Below are 15,929 nucleotides of genomic sequence, written 5' to 3' on the forward strand. Positions count from 1 at the left end.
CCCTTCCTACTATCTTCTTTTTCTTTTCTTTTTTTTTTTCTTTTTTAACATATAATGTATTATTTGTTTCAGAGGTACAGGTCTGTGATTCATCGGTCTTACACAATTCACAGCACTCATCATAGCATATACCCTCCCCAATGTCTGTCACCCAGCCACCCCATCCCTCCCACCCCTCACCAGACATTCTTAAATGTGTAAAGGCTTGGAAAATCTATCCCTATCCCCCATGCCTTTTTGCATAACACTATTTAAAGACATGCATTAGAATAACAAAAGATGAATTTGAAACCTGAAGAAGGGAGACTTGGAGTTGGAAAGGATTGGTAGTGAGCAAAGAAACTATATAAACTTAAATACATTAGTGTATTATGCCATTGTTTTTCTTATAATGAGATATTTTCTCCATATTTTTCTACAATGATGAATGTTTTAGTTATCCATTACTGTATTAGTGAAGTTAAAACAAACAGAGGTTTATTATTTCTCAGGATTTTGTGGCTAGAAGATCAACTGGTACCATCGGCTGGAAGTGGGAGAGAAGGGGGAAGAGTCTGGGGAGTCTGGGCTCTTCTATAGTTTGGTCTTTCCATGTGGCACATTGGGCTTCCTTACAGCATGGAGGCTGGGTTCTAAGAAGTCACATTCCAAAAGACAGAGGCAGAAGCTGCAGATCTTTTTAAGTCTCAGAAGTTATGCAGTGTAACTATTTCTGCATTCTGGAAGTCCAGGGACAACCCAGACTCAAGGGGAAAGGAAAGCCACCACTTCTTGATGGAAAGAGTGGTAGAGATTTACAGCTGTCTTTTATTGTCACATGAGATATTCAACTATTGATTATAATCTCTTTCCCAGAATGTAATTTGGAAAGAGATGGTGAAACAGACTAAACAAAACTCTTATGTCCCATTGAGTGGATACCTCCATTAAGTTTACCTTCATTAGCAAGGTAAACTTTGTCTTGATTTAAAAAAAATAGGCAATAATAGCATATAATTCAAAATTCAAAAAGATATAAAGGGATACACAGGCGTTTCTGCTATCAGGTGATATATGCAATCATATTAAGCCTTAATGGGGGCAGGGGTGGGAATAGACTCGAACCTAAGCAGCTATGGGGCTATGCAGCTTTGGGGCTCCTGGCTGGCTCATTTGGTAGATAGAGCATGTGACTCTTGATCTCAGTGTTGTAAGTTTGAGCCCACATTGGGTGTGGAGATTACTTAAAAATGAAATCTTAAGAAAAAAAAATCTATGCAACTTTGTAACTAGAATATAATAGAAACTGAAAATTCTAATAAAAATACTGTAACAGTTAAACATATTAAATTCATAATGATTGGAAAACATTCCAGCAGTTCCTGAAAAGGCAATTCCATCCCTAGGAATCTACTCAAGAGAAGAGAAAACTTATGTCCATATAAGGACATGATATGAGTGTTCATAGCAGCATTATTTATTATAAAAGCCAAAAAGTGGAAACAATCAAAATGTCCATCAAATGGTGAATGGATAAATAAATGTGGTATATCCAAACAATGAAAAATTATTGGTGAATAAAAAGGAATGAAGTTTGATATATGCCACAAGGTGGATGAACCTTGAAAACATGCTAAATGAAAGGAGTTAGTTATAAAGGAGCACATATTATATGATTCCATTTATGTGAAATGTCCAGAATAGGCAAATCTATAGAGACAAAGTAGATTAATGATTGCCTTTGGTTGGGGGGAATGGGGAGGTGATGGTGAAGGGATGCAGGATTTCTTTCTGGGGTGAGGAAGATGTTCTAAAATTGATTATGATGGTTGCACAATTCTGTGAATATGCTAAAAGCCATTTAATTGTATACTTTAAATGGGTGAATTGTATAGTGTGAATATCTCTTTAAAAATACACTAGTAGAAGCAAAAAAAAAGTTCTAATGAATGAGTACTTTAAGCATAGGACTTTAAGATGTTGAAAAAGATGATGGTAGCTTGATGAAATGGGATGTGAGGAAGGTCTGAGAGTGCCAAATTACTGAGATAAAGGCAAATAGCACAAATTTCAGAGGAAATCATGCCAAAGCTATTCTGAGTCCAAGCATGTGGCCAAACTGAACCAGAGGGAAGACCTTACATGTAATGAGTATCACGGACAATACTGTATTCCTCTGTTGTTTGTTGTATTCATTGTTAGTGTACTCTGTATTCAACTGCTATCACTTGGTAATGCAAAAGCATTAACAAGCTGAAGAAAATCACATATGAACCAAAGTAACATCTGTGCTAAAGTGACATAATTTCCCTACTTACAATCGCATATATGCTGATTTGTATTACAGAAACAAGTATTAGGTATCAGAATAGACTATACAGGGAAAAAAAAATTAATCTTCTTTCTTAGGCCCCCCAGCCATCTAGTTCCCTATCTGAAGACAATCATTGCTCCCACTACTTTGGTGGACATTAATGTGTACACTGTATAATATGACTGTATGTTATATATGTATAATAAGAATGTATATTCTGTTTCTTCATGCAAATGAACATGTGTTATATACCCTATTCTGCATTGTTTTTTTCATATTTTTTCATATTACTATCTATTGATACTAAGGAGCTTCTCTATTCTTTTTCTTTTCTATTCTTTTTAATGTTAGTAGTTACATATTCCATTGCATAGTTGTAACATTAATTGGGCTCTGATTTATTCATCTCATTTATTTAACACATTTTATTTTTTTACTGTATGCCAGGAATGGTTCTGGACATTATAGATCAGTGAAGGAAACAGACAAAACTCCCACCCTCATTGGGCTCACATTTCATTGTTTTTTGTTATTCCAAGTAATGCTGCAGACAAGGATATCCTTGTACAAATGTCATTTTTTGCATGTGGAAGTATATGTGTAGATAAATACTTAGAAATGGAATTACTAGGTCAAAGTGCACATGCATTTTTAAAAATTAATAGATTTTTTTAGTAGTTTGAGTTTATAGAAAAATTGGAAAGTAACAGGCATTCCCATATACCCCCTTACTCCCCTTCCAACCAGTTCCCCCTATTATTGCTTTAGTTTGTTACATTTATTACAATTAGGGATCCAGTATTGATACATTATTCATATCTAAAGTCTGTGGTCTGCATTAGGGTTCACTCTTTGTGTTATGCATTCTGTGGATTTTGACAAATGTGTGGTGACATGTATCCATCATTACAGTACCATACAGAGTAGAATTAAAATCCCCTGTGCTCCACCTATTCCTTGCTTCTACCCCATAAAACTTTGGAATCTTCCTTCCACCCCATGAAGCCCTGGAAACCATTGATCTTACTGTTTTCATAATTTTACCTTTTCCAAAATGTCATATAATTGGATCAGACAGTACATAGCCTTTTTAGATTGGTTTCTTTCACTTAGTAGTATGGATTTAAGGTTTCTCTATGTATTTTCATGCTCAATAATACATTTCTTTTTAGAGATGAATGGTGGAGATGAATAATATCCTGCTGTCTGGGCGTACCACAGTTATCCATTACCTACTGAAGGACAAGTTTTGGCAATTATGACTGTAAACATTCATGTGCAGGTTTTTGTTGGGTATAAGTTTTCAACTAATTGGGTAAATATCAAGGAGCATTATTTCTGAATAGTATGGTAAGAGTATGTTTAGTTTTATAAGAAACTGCTAAACTGTCGTCCCAAGTGGCTGTACCACTTTGCAATCCCTCCAGCAGTGAATGAGAGTTCTTCACATTCTTATCAGCATTTGGTGTTAGTATTTTGGATTTTGGCCATTCGTATAGGTGTGTAGTGGTATCTTATTTTTTAAAAATTTGCAATTCCCGGGCGCCTGGGTGGCTCAGTTGGTTAAGCGACTGCCTTCGGCTCAGGTCATGATCCTGGAGCCCCAGGATCGAGTCCCGCATCGGGCTCCCTGCTCGGCAGGGAGTCTGCTTCTCCCTCTGACCCTCCTCCCTCTCATGCTCTCTGTCTCTCATTCTCTCTGTCTCAAATAAATAAATAAATAAAATCTTTAAAAAAAAAAAAATTTGCAATTCCCTAATGACATGATGTTGAGCATCTTTTTATATGCTTATTTGCTATCTGTATATCTTGGTGAAGTATCTGTTCAGATCTTCTATTTTTAATTGCTTTTATTGATGAGTTTAAAGATCTTTGTGTATTTTGGATACCACTTCTTTATCAGTTAAGTGTTTTGCAGATATTTTCTCTCATTCTGTGGCTTGTGTTTTATTCTCTTTCGCAGATTAGAAGTTTAATTTTAATGAAAGCTTACCAGTTTTTTATCTCATGGATTGTGCTTTTGGTGTCATCACCAAACACAAAGTCACCTAGGGTTTCAAATGTGTTCTCTTCTAGGAGTTTTATAGTTTTGCATTTTACATTTATGTCTATGAGCCATTTTGAGGTTTTTTATTTGGTTGGTGTTTTAGAGAGTGCGTGCAAGAGAGCAGGTGTAGGGTGGGGGGAGAGAATCCTAAGCAGGCTTCTTGTTCAGCACAGTCTGACGAGGGGCTCGATTCCATGACCCTGAGATCATGACCTGAGCAGAAATCGGGAGTCAGATGCTTAACCAACTGAGCCACCCAGGTGCCCCATTGAGTTAACTTTTGAAAAAGATGTTAGGGCTGTGTCTAGATGCTTTTTTTTCTTTGTTGTTTTTGTTTTGCATGTGTTTATCCCCTTATTCAGCACCATTTGTTGAAAAAGGCTATCCTTTTTCCATTGAATTGCCTTTGTTCCTTTGTCAAAGATCAGTTGATTTTATTTGTGTGGATCAATTTTGGGACTTTCTGTTCTGCTTATCTTTTGGTTTTTGACTAATACCACACTGTCTTGATTAATTGTAACCTTATAGTGAAGCAATGAACAATTGGAATTTGGAATTAAAGGCACAATACTATTTATATTAGCACCCCTGCCCAACATACTTAGGTATAAATCTAACAAAGTATGTGCGAGATATTAGGAAAACTACAAAATTCTGATGAAAGAAATCAAAGAATACCTAAATGTATAAGGAGATGATATTCCATGTACATGGATAGGAAGATTCAATATTGTAAAGATGTCAGTTTTTCCGAACTTGGTTTATATATTTAGCATAATCCCAATCAAAATCTCAATAAGTTATTTTGTAGGTATCAACTGACTCTAAAGTCTGTATGGAAAGGTAAAATAACCAGAATAGCTACATAGTATTGAAGGAGAATAATGTCAGAAGACTGACACTACCTGACTTCAAAACTGTACTTACTATAAAACTATAGTAATCAGGACAGTGTGTTACTGGAGAAAGGATAGACAGATAAATCAATGGAACAAAATAGCTCAACAGGGTGGTTCCAATCCCAGTTCTCCTACTTGCCTGCCATGATGTTTTAGGCAAATCACTTCAGTTTTCCTCATCTATAAATCACTGTAGGGTTTGTATGAAGATTAAATGAGATAATGCATATAAAGCATACAGCGCATTGCCTGAGATATGGTAAGAGCTTGATACATTTTAGCTATTGTGCATTTTCTTTCTTTTTAAAAATATATTTTTTAAAGATTTTATTTATTTCAGAGAGAGCACACAAGCATGAGCAGGGGAAGGGGCAGAACAAACACTCTGCTGAGCAGGGAGCCCGATGCAGTGCTCCATCCCAGGACCCTGGGATCATGACCTGAGCCAAAGGCAGATGCCCAACCAGCTGAGCCAGCGAGGTGCCGCACTGTTGTACATTTTCTAATTTGATCCTGATAAGATTCACAAGAAAGGGGCAGATCAGGTATTATTCCCATGTTATAGATCAGAAAATAGGAGTTTCAGGGCTACTAATACTTGACAGAGGTCAAGTGGTTAGGTAAATGGCAGAGCCACAACTATGACCTAGTCTAGAATTACTCCATGTTACCTAGGATATTATCAATATTATCTAGGTTAACAGGAAAGGTAATGTCCTCAAAAGAGGTTTTACAAATATATGAAAACAAAACTAAAAAAATATATATATATATAGGCAGCACTTTAATGTACTTTTATCCAAAGTGGAAAAAAAGAGTTGTTGTTAACCCAACTTTTAATTCCTGATAATAAATTCATCTTGGTCAAGATGCATTATCCTGGGGCGCCTGGGTGGCTCAGTGGTTAAGCGTCTGCCTTCGGCTCAGGTCATGATCCCAGAGTCCTGGGATCAAGCCCCGCATTGGGCTCCCTGCTCAGCGGGAAGCCTGCTTCTCCCTCTCCCACTCCCCCTACTTGTGTTCCCTCTCTCGCTCTCTCTCTCTGTCAAATAAATAAATAAAATCTTAAAAAAAAAAGATGCAGTATCCTTTTGATACATTGCTAGATTCACTTAACATTTTGTTTAGGTCTTTTGCAGGTATATTCATGAATGGTATTGTCCTATGATTTCATTTATTTTCCTTTTTCATAATGTTTTTGTCAGGTTTTAGTATCAGAGTTTTTCTAGCATCATATGTTGAATTGGGGTATATTTACTTTTTTCCTATTCTGTGGGAGATTGTATAAGATCAGTATTTTTTCCTTTATTTTTTATTATTACAATTTTTAAAGATTTTATTTATTTGAGAGAGTGAGCACAGAGAGAGTGAGCAGAGAGAGAGCACAAACGGTGGGGAGGGGTAGAGGGAGAAACAGACTCCCCACTGAGCAGGGAGCCTGATGTGGGACTCCATCCCAGGACCCTAGGATCATGACTTAAGCCAAAGGCAGACGTTTAACTGACTGAGCCACCCAGGCGCCCAGTATTTTTTTCCTTTAATGTTTGCTATAATTTTATAGTGGGACCATATGGATCTGGAATCTTTAGTGTATGCATGGAAAATTTTTTTTTAATTTTATTTTTAAGTAATCTCTGTACCAAACATGGGGCTCAAACTCACAACCCGAGCATATACTCCTGACTGAGCCAGCCAGGTGCCCCCTGGAAATATTTTTGATTGTGGATTTCATTTTTTCAACAGCTATAGGTACAGGACTTTTCAGATATTTTAAATGTAAGTTCATTCAGATAATAGTTATTAACTGAATTTACTGCTTGAACTTCATGTAACAAAGCTACAACATTTTGAGCTTTAAAATCTTAATGCTGGGAACAGCCTCCGCCGAGAGTCGCCTCAGTTTCCTGCTTCAACAGTGCTTGGACGGAACCCGGCGCTCGTCCCCCATCCCGGCCAGCGGCTCAGAGCCAGCCCTTCGCCATCTCTTCAGAGCGCCCTCGGACCGCCCCAAGGCCCCCGCCGCCGCCTCTTCTCAGCCGCCGCCATGACGACTGCGTCCCCCTCGCACATGCGCCAGAACTACCACCAGGACTCGGAGACCGCCATCAACCGCCAGATAACCTGGAGCTCTACGCCTCCGACGTCTACCTGTCCATGTCTTACTACTTTGACCGCGATGATGTGGCTTTGAAGAACTTTGCCGGATATTTTCTTCACCAATCTCATGAGGAGAGGGAACATGCTGAGAAACTGATGAAGCTGCAGAACCAACGAGGTGGCTGAATCTTCCTTCAGGATATCGAGAAACCAGACCGTGATGATCGGGAGAACGGGCTGAATGCAATGGAGTGTGCATTACACTTGGAAAAGAGCGTGAATCAGTCACTACTGGAACTGCACAAACTGGCCACTGATAAAAATGACTCCCATTTGTGTGACTTCATTGAGACTCATTACCTGAATGAGCAGGTGAAATCCATCAAAGAATTGGGTGACCACGTAACCAACCTGCGCAAGATGGGGGCTCCCGAATCTGGCATGGCAGAGTATCTCTTTGACAAGCACACCTTGGGAAACAGTGATAGTGAGAGCTAAGCCGTAGGCTGTCTTCCCATAGCCACAAGGATAGGATGACTTCCCTGGTCACCAAGGCAGTGCATGCATGTTGGGGTTACCTTTACCTTTTCTGTATGTTGTACCTAAACATCTACTTAACTTCTTTCATTTGTACCATTCTTCAAATAAAGTAATTTGGTACCCCCCCCAAAAAAATCTTAATGCTGGGGCCCCTGGGTGGCTCAGTCGTTAAGTGTCTGCCTTGGGCTCAGGTCATGATCCCAGGGTCCTGGGATCAAGCCCCACGTCGGGCTCCCCACTCAGCGGGAAGCCTGCTTCTCCTTCTCCCACTCCCCCTGCTTGTGTTTCCTCTCTCGCTATGTCTCTGTCAAATAAATAAATAAAATCTTAAAAAAAAAAATCTTAATGCTGGATGTCACTTTTTTTTAAATGTCACAAAGTATACATAGCATTAAATTTACCATCTCAGCAATTTTTTAGTGTACAATTCAATAGTATTTAAGTACATTCACACTGTGTGCAACTAATCTCCAGAACTCTTTTCATCTTGCAAAATTGCAACTCTCCCCACTAAGCAGCAATTCCCCATTCTCCCTTTTCCCCAGCCCCTGGCAACCACCCTTGCACTTTTTCTCTCTGATTTTGACTACTATAGGTATTAATAAGTGGAATCATACAGTGTCTTTTTGTGATGTAACATAACATCTGCAAGGTTCATCTCTGTTAAAGAAGTATCAGAATTTCCTTCCTTTTTAAGACTAATGTTTCATTATATGTATATACCACATTTTGTTTATCCATTCATCCATCAGTGGACACTAGGTTGCTTCCATCTTTTGGCTGTTGTGAATGATGGTGCTATGAGCAATGGTATATGGTTATCATTTCAACACTCTGCTTCAGATTCTTTTGGGTGTGTACACTGCAGTAGAATTGCTGGATCATAGAGTAATTCTATTTTTAATGTTTTGAGGAACCACAATATTGTTTTCCATTTTATATTTCTACCAACAGAGGACTTTCCAAATTTTACATACTTTTGTGTGTCAGTAACCTGTATTTCTCTAGTAATTTGTTTCACCAAATTTATTGACATAGTGTTATGCCTTCAGTGTCTGTAGTGATAGCATTTTTTTCACTTATATTATTTTTCCTCCTCTTTTATTTTTTTTTAAAGATTTATTTATTTGAGAGAGGGAGAGAACGCACTCACGTGAGAGGGGGAGAGGGGTGGGGCAGAGGGAGAGGAAGAAAATCTAAAGCAGACTCCCTGCTGAGTGTGGAGTCCTACATGGCTAGATCCCACAACCCTGACATCATGACCTGAGCCAAAATCAAGAGTCCTAGGTTTAACTGACTGAGCCACCCAGGCACCCATCCTTCTCTTTTAAAAATCAGTGTTGGGGCGCCTGGGTGGCTCAGTCGTTAAGCGTCTGCCTTCGGCTCAGGTCATGATCCCAGAGTTCTGGGATCGAGCCCCGCATCGGGCTCCCTGCTCTGTGGGAAGCCTGCTTTTCCCTCTCCCACTCCCCCTGCTTGTGTTCCCTCTCTCGCTGTGTCTCTCTCTGTCAAATAAATAAATCTTTAAAAATAAATAAATAAGTAAAAATAAAAATCAGTGTTGCCTGGAGTTTATCAATTTTATTTATCTTTTCAAATAATTTTTAAAATACCCAATTTGCACTTTGTTGATTTTTCTTATTGTATTGATCCTTTTATTATATCATATTGTATTTTGTTCATTTGTTCTTATCCTTATTATATTGTACTTTAAGTTTATGTTGTTGGGGCGCCTGGGTGGGCATTTGGTTAAGCATCCAACTCTTTTTTTTTTTTTTTTTTTAGATTTTATTTATTTATTAGAGAATGAGTAACCGGGGGGAGGAGCAGAGGGAGGACAAGCAGACTCCATGCTGAGTGCAGAGCCCGACTTGGAGCTCAATCTCACGACCCTGAGATCATGATCTGAGCTGAAATGAAGAGTTGCAGGCCTGACCGACTGAGCCACCCATGGGTCCCTAAGTGTTCAACTCTTGGTTTCTGCTCCAATCATGATCTCAGGGTTGTGGGATCAGCCCTGCATGGGGCTCTATGCTCAGCCTGGAGTCGGCTGGAGATTCTAGCTCCCTCTCCCTCCACCCCTCTCCCCTCACACACTCTTTCTCTCTAAAATAAATAAATATATCTTTAAAAAAAATAAATTTACATTGTTGTTGGTCTCACACTCTTTGGGTCTGGTTTGTGCTTGCTCATGCTCACCTGGGTTTATGTGATTGCTCTCCCTTCTTCCTACCCCTTCTGAAACAACTTTCCAGAGATACCCAGTTTTTTGTTTGTAAATCTATTTAAGTGAGGAGAGTAATTTGGGGAGAAAAATGTTGAAGTGTTAGAAATGCCATCTTTCAGGGTGCCTGGGTGGCTCAGTTGGTTGGGCGGCTGCCTTCGGCTCAGGTCATGATCCTGGAGTCCCGGGGTCGAGTCCCGCATCGGGCTCCCTGCTCGGCAGGGAGTCTGCTTCTCCCTCTGACCCTCCTCCCTCTCATGCTCTCTGTCTCTCATTCTCTCTGTCTCAAATAAATAAATAAAATCTTTAAAAAAAAAAAAAATAATTTAGAAATGCCATCTTTCAGCACTAGGCTTCAACCATTATCAGCTATACTTAAAATTCTAATATATTCTGATTGACAAGATTATCAAATGCAGCTTATAACAGTGTTACTCTTTCTTTTTTTTTTCCCTCTCCCTGGCAGGACCTGTTGGGGCCCAGCCCCTACTCATGGTGCCCAGAAGACCTGGCTATGGCACCATGGGCAAACCCATTAAATTGCTGGCTAACTGTTTTCAAGTTGAAATCCCAAAGATTGATGTCTACCTCTATGAGGTAGATATTAAACCAGACAAGTGTCCTAGGAGAGTGAACAGGTAAGAATCATGAAATCATGGAGATTATTTTGCTGTTAGTATTTGTCTTTGCTTTAGTAATTATGTTTATCTTTCATATTTAATAACAATGATAATATTTAACAGTTTGACCAGGAACAGGTGGTAATTTGTTTTGAAATTGATTGTACTTCAGTGGTTTGATGTTGGGAAAAATCTACAGCCTTGAAATTTTCTCATTATACCATGAGCTCACATATTTTCTCTGTGATAACAGAGAAGGTTCAAGTCTTTTTTTTATATGCTCTTGAAAGCAGACTAAGCATCTTTTCCATTGCTATCAGGTAATATATCTGTGCTTTCTTTTTTCCTCCCATCTCCACCCCCCACCTTACTTATCCCTTTAAAATGATGGGATGGTAGCAGTAGTGGGTAGAGATAGTGGTTGTCATGTTTTATGCTTTCTGTTCTGATTCTCAACTCCTCTAACTTTCTCTTACATAGGAACAAGTATATATGATATATAAAGATTTATCAATCTGCTTTCAGTAAGCTGCTTCTCTCACCTTCCCCAAATAATGTATGTGTGTGTGTATATATGTGTATTATATACACATATGGTTGTGGTTTGGGTAATGGAATATAAAAGGAATTTATGATACGGTGTACACCATGAAGGAGGTTTTAAAAAACAAAGACTTACGGACAAAACATTTAGAAAACAGTGATATTCAGCTTAGCATTTGGTTTGTACTATTAAATACCTCAGCCTTTTCTTATTCAGTAAGTATTATTATTATTTAAGAGTCTTCATTTAAGATATAGGTGGTTCTTGCTGTTAAGAAAATTTTAATTTAGATAAGACACATAAGAAACATGAAGTGAATGGGCACTGACACCTTGTGATAACATGTAATCATATTAATGTTATAATTAATGTGGACTGCAGAATTCTTTCTGAGGTCACCCCCTATGATAAAATTTAGCTCCCTGTGGCCTACAGAATGACATCCCAAATTTACTATAGCATTCTCTGCTTAGTTTGGCTCTTATCTGTATCCTTTTCTATATTCTGCAGCTCTTATCTGGAATGCCTTCTCTGCCCATGTCTATCCGGCAAATTCTATTTTTCTATTATTTTTCAAGACATACCTTTTTTGGGGCACCTGGGTGGCTCAGTCGTTAAGCGTCTGCCTTCAGCTTGGGTCATGATCCCAGGGTCCTGGGATCGAGCCCCGCATCGGGCTCCCTGCTCAGCGGGAAGCCTGCTTCTCCCTCTCCCACTTCCCCTGCTTGTGTTCCCTCTCTCGCTATGTCTCTCTCTGTCAAGTAAATGAATAAAATCTTAAAAAAAAAAATTATTAGAGAGAGCGAGAGAGCACAAGCAGGGGGAGTGGCAGAAGGAGAGGGAGAAGCAGGCTCCCCTCTCAGCAGGGAGCCCAATGTGGGGCTTGATCTCAGGACTCTGGGATCATTACCTTAGCTGAAGGCAAACGCTTAACTGAATGAGCCACGCAGTTGTCCCCAAGACATACCTTTTTAACTCTGTAGTCAGAGGCAGTTCATTCTTCTGTGACCGTATAGTATTTGGTGTACACTCCTTTAATAGTATTTTTACTGTTTTATGGTTATTACTTGTTGCTTCCCTCTTCTCCCAGTATAATATCTTCATGAAAAGGAATACTCTTTCTCATTATCTTTGTAGCCCTGATACTAGCTTGATGATTGGCACATAATACTCAGTAGAGTGAATGAAAGGTTTATAAAAGTAAAATGAAATGAGTATGATGGTAGGGAACAGGAAAGAGAACTGGACATTATAAAGAGCTGTCTGTGCCTAGATAGAGATTTTCAGTGCCCTACCCTTCTCTCCTGCGGTCTCTAGGCTAGTCTTGGTCTTAGACTCCTTCCTCTCTCTCGGCTGTCTTTCTGCTAGCCATCATCCACTTACGGGGACCTCTCTTCATGCTGCACTCTCAAGTTCACTTTTTCTTCTTACTCAAAATCGGGGTGTTAATTTGTAAATTGAAGGATAATCCTGACCCTTCTGGGTTTTTTCCTTAAGATTTTATGTATTTGAGAGAGAGAGAGAGTGAGAGCGAGTGCACACAAGCAAGGAGGGGAGGGGCAGAGGGAGAAGGGGACTCCCTGCTGAGCAGAGAGCCCAACATGGGGCTCGATCCCAGGACCCTGGGATCATGATCTGAGCTGAAGGCAGACACTTAACTGACTGAGCCACCCAGGTGCCCCCTGACCCTTCTGTTTGATGTTTACATTTTTTAAAGGCATTTATTCGGGTGCCTGGGTATCTCAGTCATTTAAGCATCTGACTCTTGATATCAGCTCAGGTCTCAATCTCAGAGTCATGACTTCCAGCCCCACATTGGGCTCCATGTGGAGCCTACTTTAAAAAAAAAAAGGCATTTATTAATCTAAGTAAATCTCTTAATTGATAGAATGTCTAAGGCAGATATTTATCTTTTTTTGGTATTTCTTTTTTTTGTAAGGTTTTATTTATTAGCACAAGTGAGAGGAGGAACAGAGGGAGAGGGAGAGAAAAATAATCTCAAGCAGACTCTGCGCTGAGCATGGAACATAATGTGGGGCTTGATTTCATGACCTCTCAGGACCCTGAGATCACGACGTGAGCTGGAACCAAGAGTCAGACGCTTAACTGACTGAGCCACCCAGGCACCCCTAAGGCAGATATTTCTGAACTGAATTCCTTACTACTGCCTTTCCCCCTTGCCCTGTCCAAAAGAATCACCCCTAATTTTATCAGTATATAGTAAAGAATTGTTGCAGGTTATTTATTAATTAGGAGAATTATATGATGCAAATGTTAGGAAAACAAAACAGCTTTAAAGACTCAGTCGTTAAGCATCTGCCTTCGGCTCAGTTCATGATCCCGGGGTCCTGGGATCGAGCCCCGCATCGGGCTCCTTGCTCAGCAGGAAGCTTGCTTCTCCCTCTCCCACTTCCCCTGCTTGTGTTCCCTCTCTCGCTGTGTCTCTCTCTGTCAAGTAAATAAATGAAATCTTAAAAATAAAATAAAGACAAATGGGTTGGAATTGAGAGAATAATGGGAGATGGAGACTTGGGACTTACATTGATGTCAGCGGAGGGTCTTTTAGTTTTTCAGAGGAGTTCTGAGGGACTAATACAGTGGCAGTAATATTAGCTAAGAAAGAACAAAAGTATTTATTAGATTTGTTCCTTCTATCTAACTTTTTGTTTTTGATAGGGGTAAGGGAGTTATTGTGTATTATGTAAGTATATATGAAATTGGGGCATCTGGGTGGCTTTGTCAGTAAAGCAGCCAACTCTTGATCTTGGGATCATGAGTTCATGTCCCGTGTTGGGTATGGAGCCTACTTTTTAAAAAAAATTAAATAGTATTAAGTTTCACATGTAGATGCTCAACATATTGGTTAAGTTTGAGAGAAAAATATATGTAATAAATTGGTGTGTACATTCTGGTTTTTAATTTATGATCCTGTTGACTTCCCTAATTATATTTTGTCTTCAGGTTGCTTTGTCTTGTTTGCCAGTAGGAGTAAAGGATCTGTAATTTAGATGTTTCCACATGGAAATTTTTTATCCTGTATCTTTTATCTGAGTTTTCATAGGACCTACAGGATTTCTTTGAGACTCTCAAAAGGACATAAATCATCTTTCTACTTTGTTAATAATATTGACTTGATTTTATGTCAACATCTGCAAAACTTATTCCCTTTCTTCCTTCAAAAGACTAGCTTTTATCTTCACCTTTTGCAATATTACTACATAACTAGTCAGTTAAAATTGTTGCTGGGCTTTTGAAATTGGTTCAGTTCCTACACTTCAATGGCTAGAGTTTGAGAAGTTAGAAGGAACTAGATAGAAGTTGACAATTCCTATTCCGTATTAGCTAAACAGTTATGGGCTAAAATGCCCCAGTATTTAAATCAACATGTGGGAGGTTTTTCTTGTCCATATGCCACATGCTCAAATATTTGGCACCATGGCATTAATCATAATAATAGACTGATGGGTTGTAGCCAAACAAGTTTCCACTTTAGTCAGAGGAGTTTTTGGACAAAATACCCAGGAAATGCTTGTGAGTCATTTTGTGAGTCAACTTCTCTACTTTAGATTTTCTGTCTGTTGCTTGTTTTGTCCTTTCCTTACCCCTTTAGGGTATCTATGTGTAGTCCTTTTTTGCCAATAAGATTTTGATTGAAAATGATCATTTGGTAAGAGAACATGTTTGTTAAGCAGATTTTAAATGTTTCTAGTTTTTAAGAAGTGAATGATCTTAATAACTAAAAACCAGTATTTTTAGAACTATTATGACCTAGAATATAAGTTCCATAACTTGAGATTTTATGCTAGTTTGTCCAACTGCTAAATATGTATGGGAATAAACCTGAAATAGATTGTTAGGTACTTATTCAAAATCATTAAGTAGTAACATAGATACATGGGAAAAGTTGTAGCATTATTTTATCACTGCAAGATCTATTTTAAACATGAATAAAGATTTGAAGGAATCTTGAAATAGTATTAGATTCTGTTTGAATTTTCTTGATTCAGTTTTTTTTATAAATGAAACATTAAGGGGCACCTGGGTGGCTCAGTTGGTTAAGCGACTGCCTTCGGCTCAGGTCATGATCCTGGAGTCCCGGGATTGAGTCCCGCATCGGGCTCCCTGTTTGGCAGGGAGTCTGCTTCTCCCTCTGACCCTCCTCCCTCTCATGCTCTCTGTCTCTCATTCTCTCTCTCTCAAATAAATAAATAAAATCTTTAAAAAAAAAAAAAAAAATGAAACATTAATTGTACTATTATGATTACTGTTACTATTGTAATTTGTGATAGAGTGCCAAATATTTGTGCATATTACACACAGTTGTCATGCAGTACTGATGATTGAATTTTATTTATTTATTTTTAAAGATTTTATTTGACAGAGAGAGACACAGTGAGAGAGGGAGCACAAGCAGGGGGAGTGGAAGTGGGAGAAGCAGGCTTCCCGCTGAGCAGGGAGCCCAATGTGGGGCTTGATCCCAGGACCCCGGGATCATGACCTGAGCTGAGGGCAGATGCTTAATGACTGAGCCACCCAGGTGCCCCTGATGATTGAATTTTATTTTATTTTATTTTATTTTATTTTTTTAAGATTTTATTTATTTGACAGAGAGAGACACAGCGAGAGCGGGAACACAAGCCAGGGGGAGTGGGAGAGGGAGAAGCA

At 38.9% G+C, this 15,929-nt stretch overlaps 2 protein-coding genes and 1 pseudogene across 5 annotated transcripts in view; all 3 read left to right on the forward strand.

The window, feature by feature from the left end:
- The window catches only part of AGO1 (argonaute RISC component 1), a 63,141-nt gene extending 55,142 nt beyond the window's left edge, over window positions 1-7,999 (forward strand). Inside the window, exon 22 of the mRNA XM_081818091.1 lies at window positions 7,118-7,999. The gene's annotated coding sequence lies outside the window, so the exon portion shown is untranslated. The remainder of the gene's footprint in view (window positions 1-7,117) is intronic.
- The window catches only part of LOC102727878 (argonaute RISC catalytic component 3), a 133,014-nt gene that overhangs the window by 12,730 nt on the left and 104,355 nt on the right, over window positions 1-15,929 (forward strand). For 3 of the 4 annotated variants that reach the window (XM_081818088.1, XM_006748486.3, XM_081818089.1), the window contains one exon: window positions 10,567-10,738. In XM_081818088.1, the coding sequence (XP_081674214.1) occupies window positions 10,567-10,738 (172 nt within the window). Of the gene's footprint in view, window positions 1-10,566; window positions 10,739-15,929 lie in introns of those variants that run through there. The other variant, XM_081818090.1, reaches the window with a different exon arrangement.
- LOC102727576 (ferritin heavy chain pseudogene) lies at window positions 7,090-7,999 on the forward strand (annotated as a pseudogene).

Source organism: Leptonychotes weddellii, chromosome 4 (assembly GCF_054177405.1).
Source record: "Leptonychotes weddellii isolate Sample4059 chromosome 4, ASM5417740v2, whole genome shotgun sequence".
Taxonomy (NCBI): Eukaryota; Metazoa; Chordata; class Mammalia; order Carnivora; family Phocidae; genus Leptonychotes; species Leptonychotes weddellii.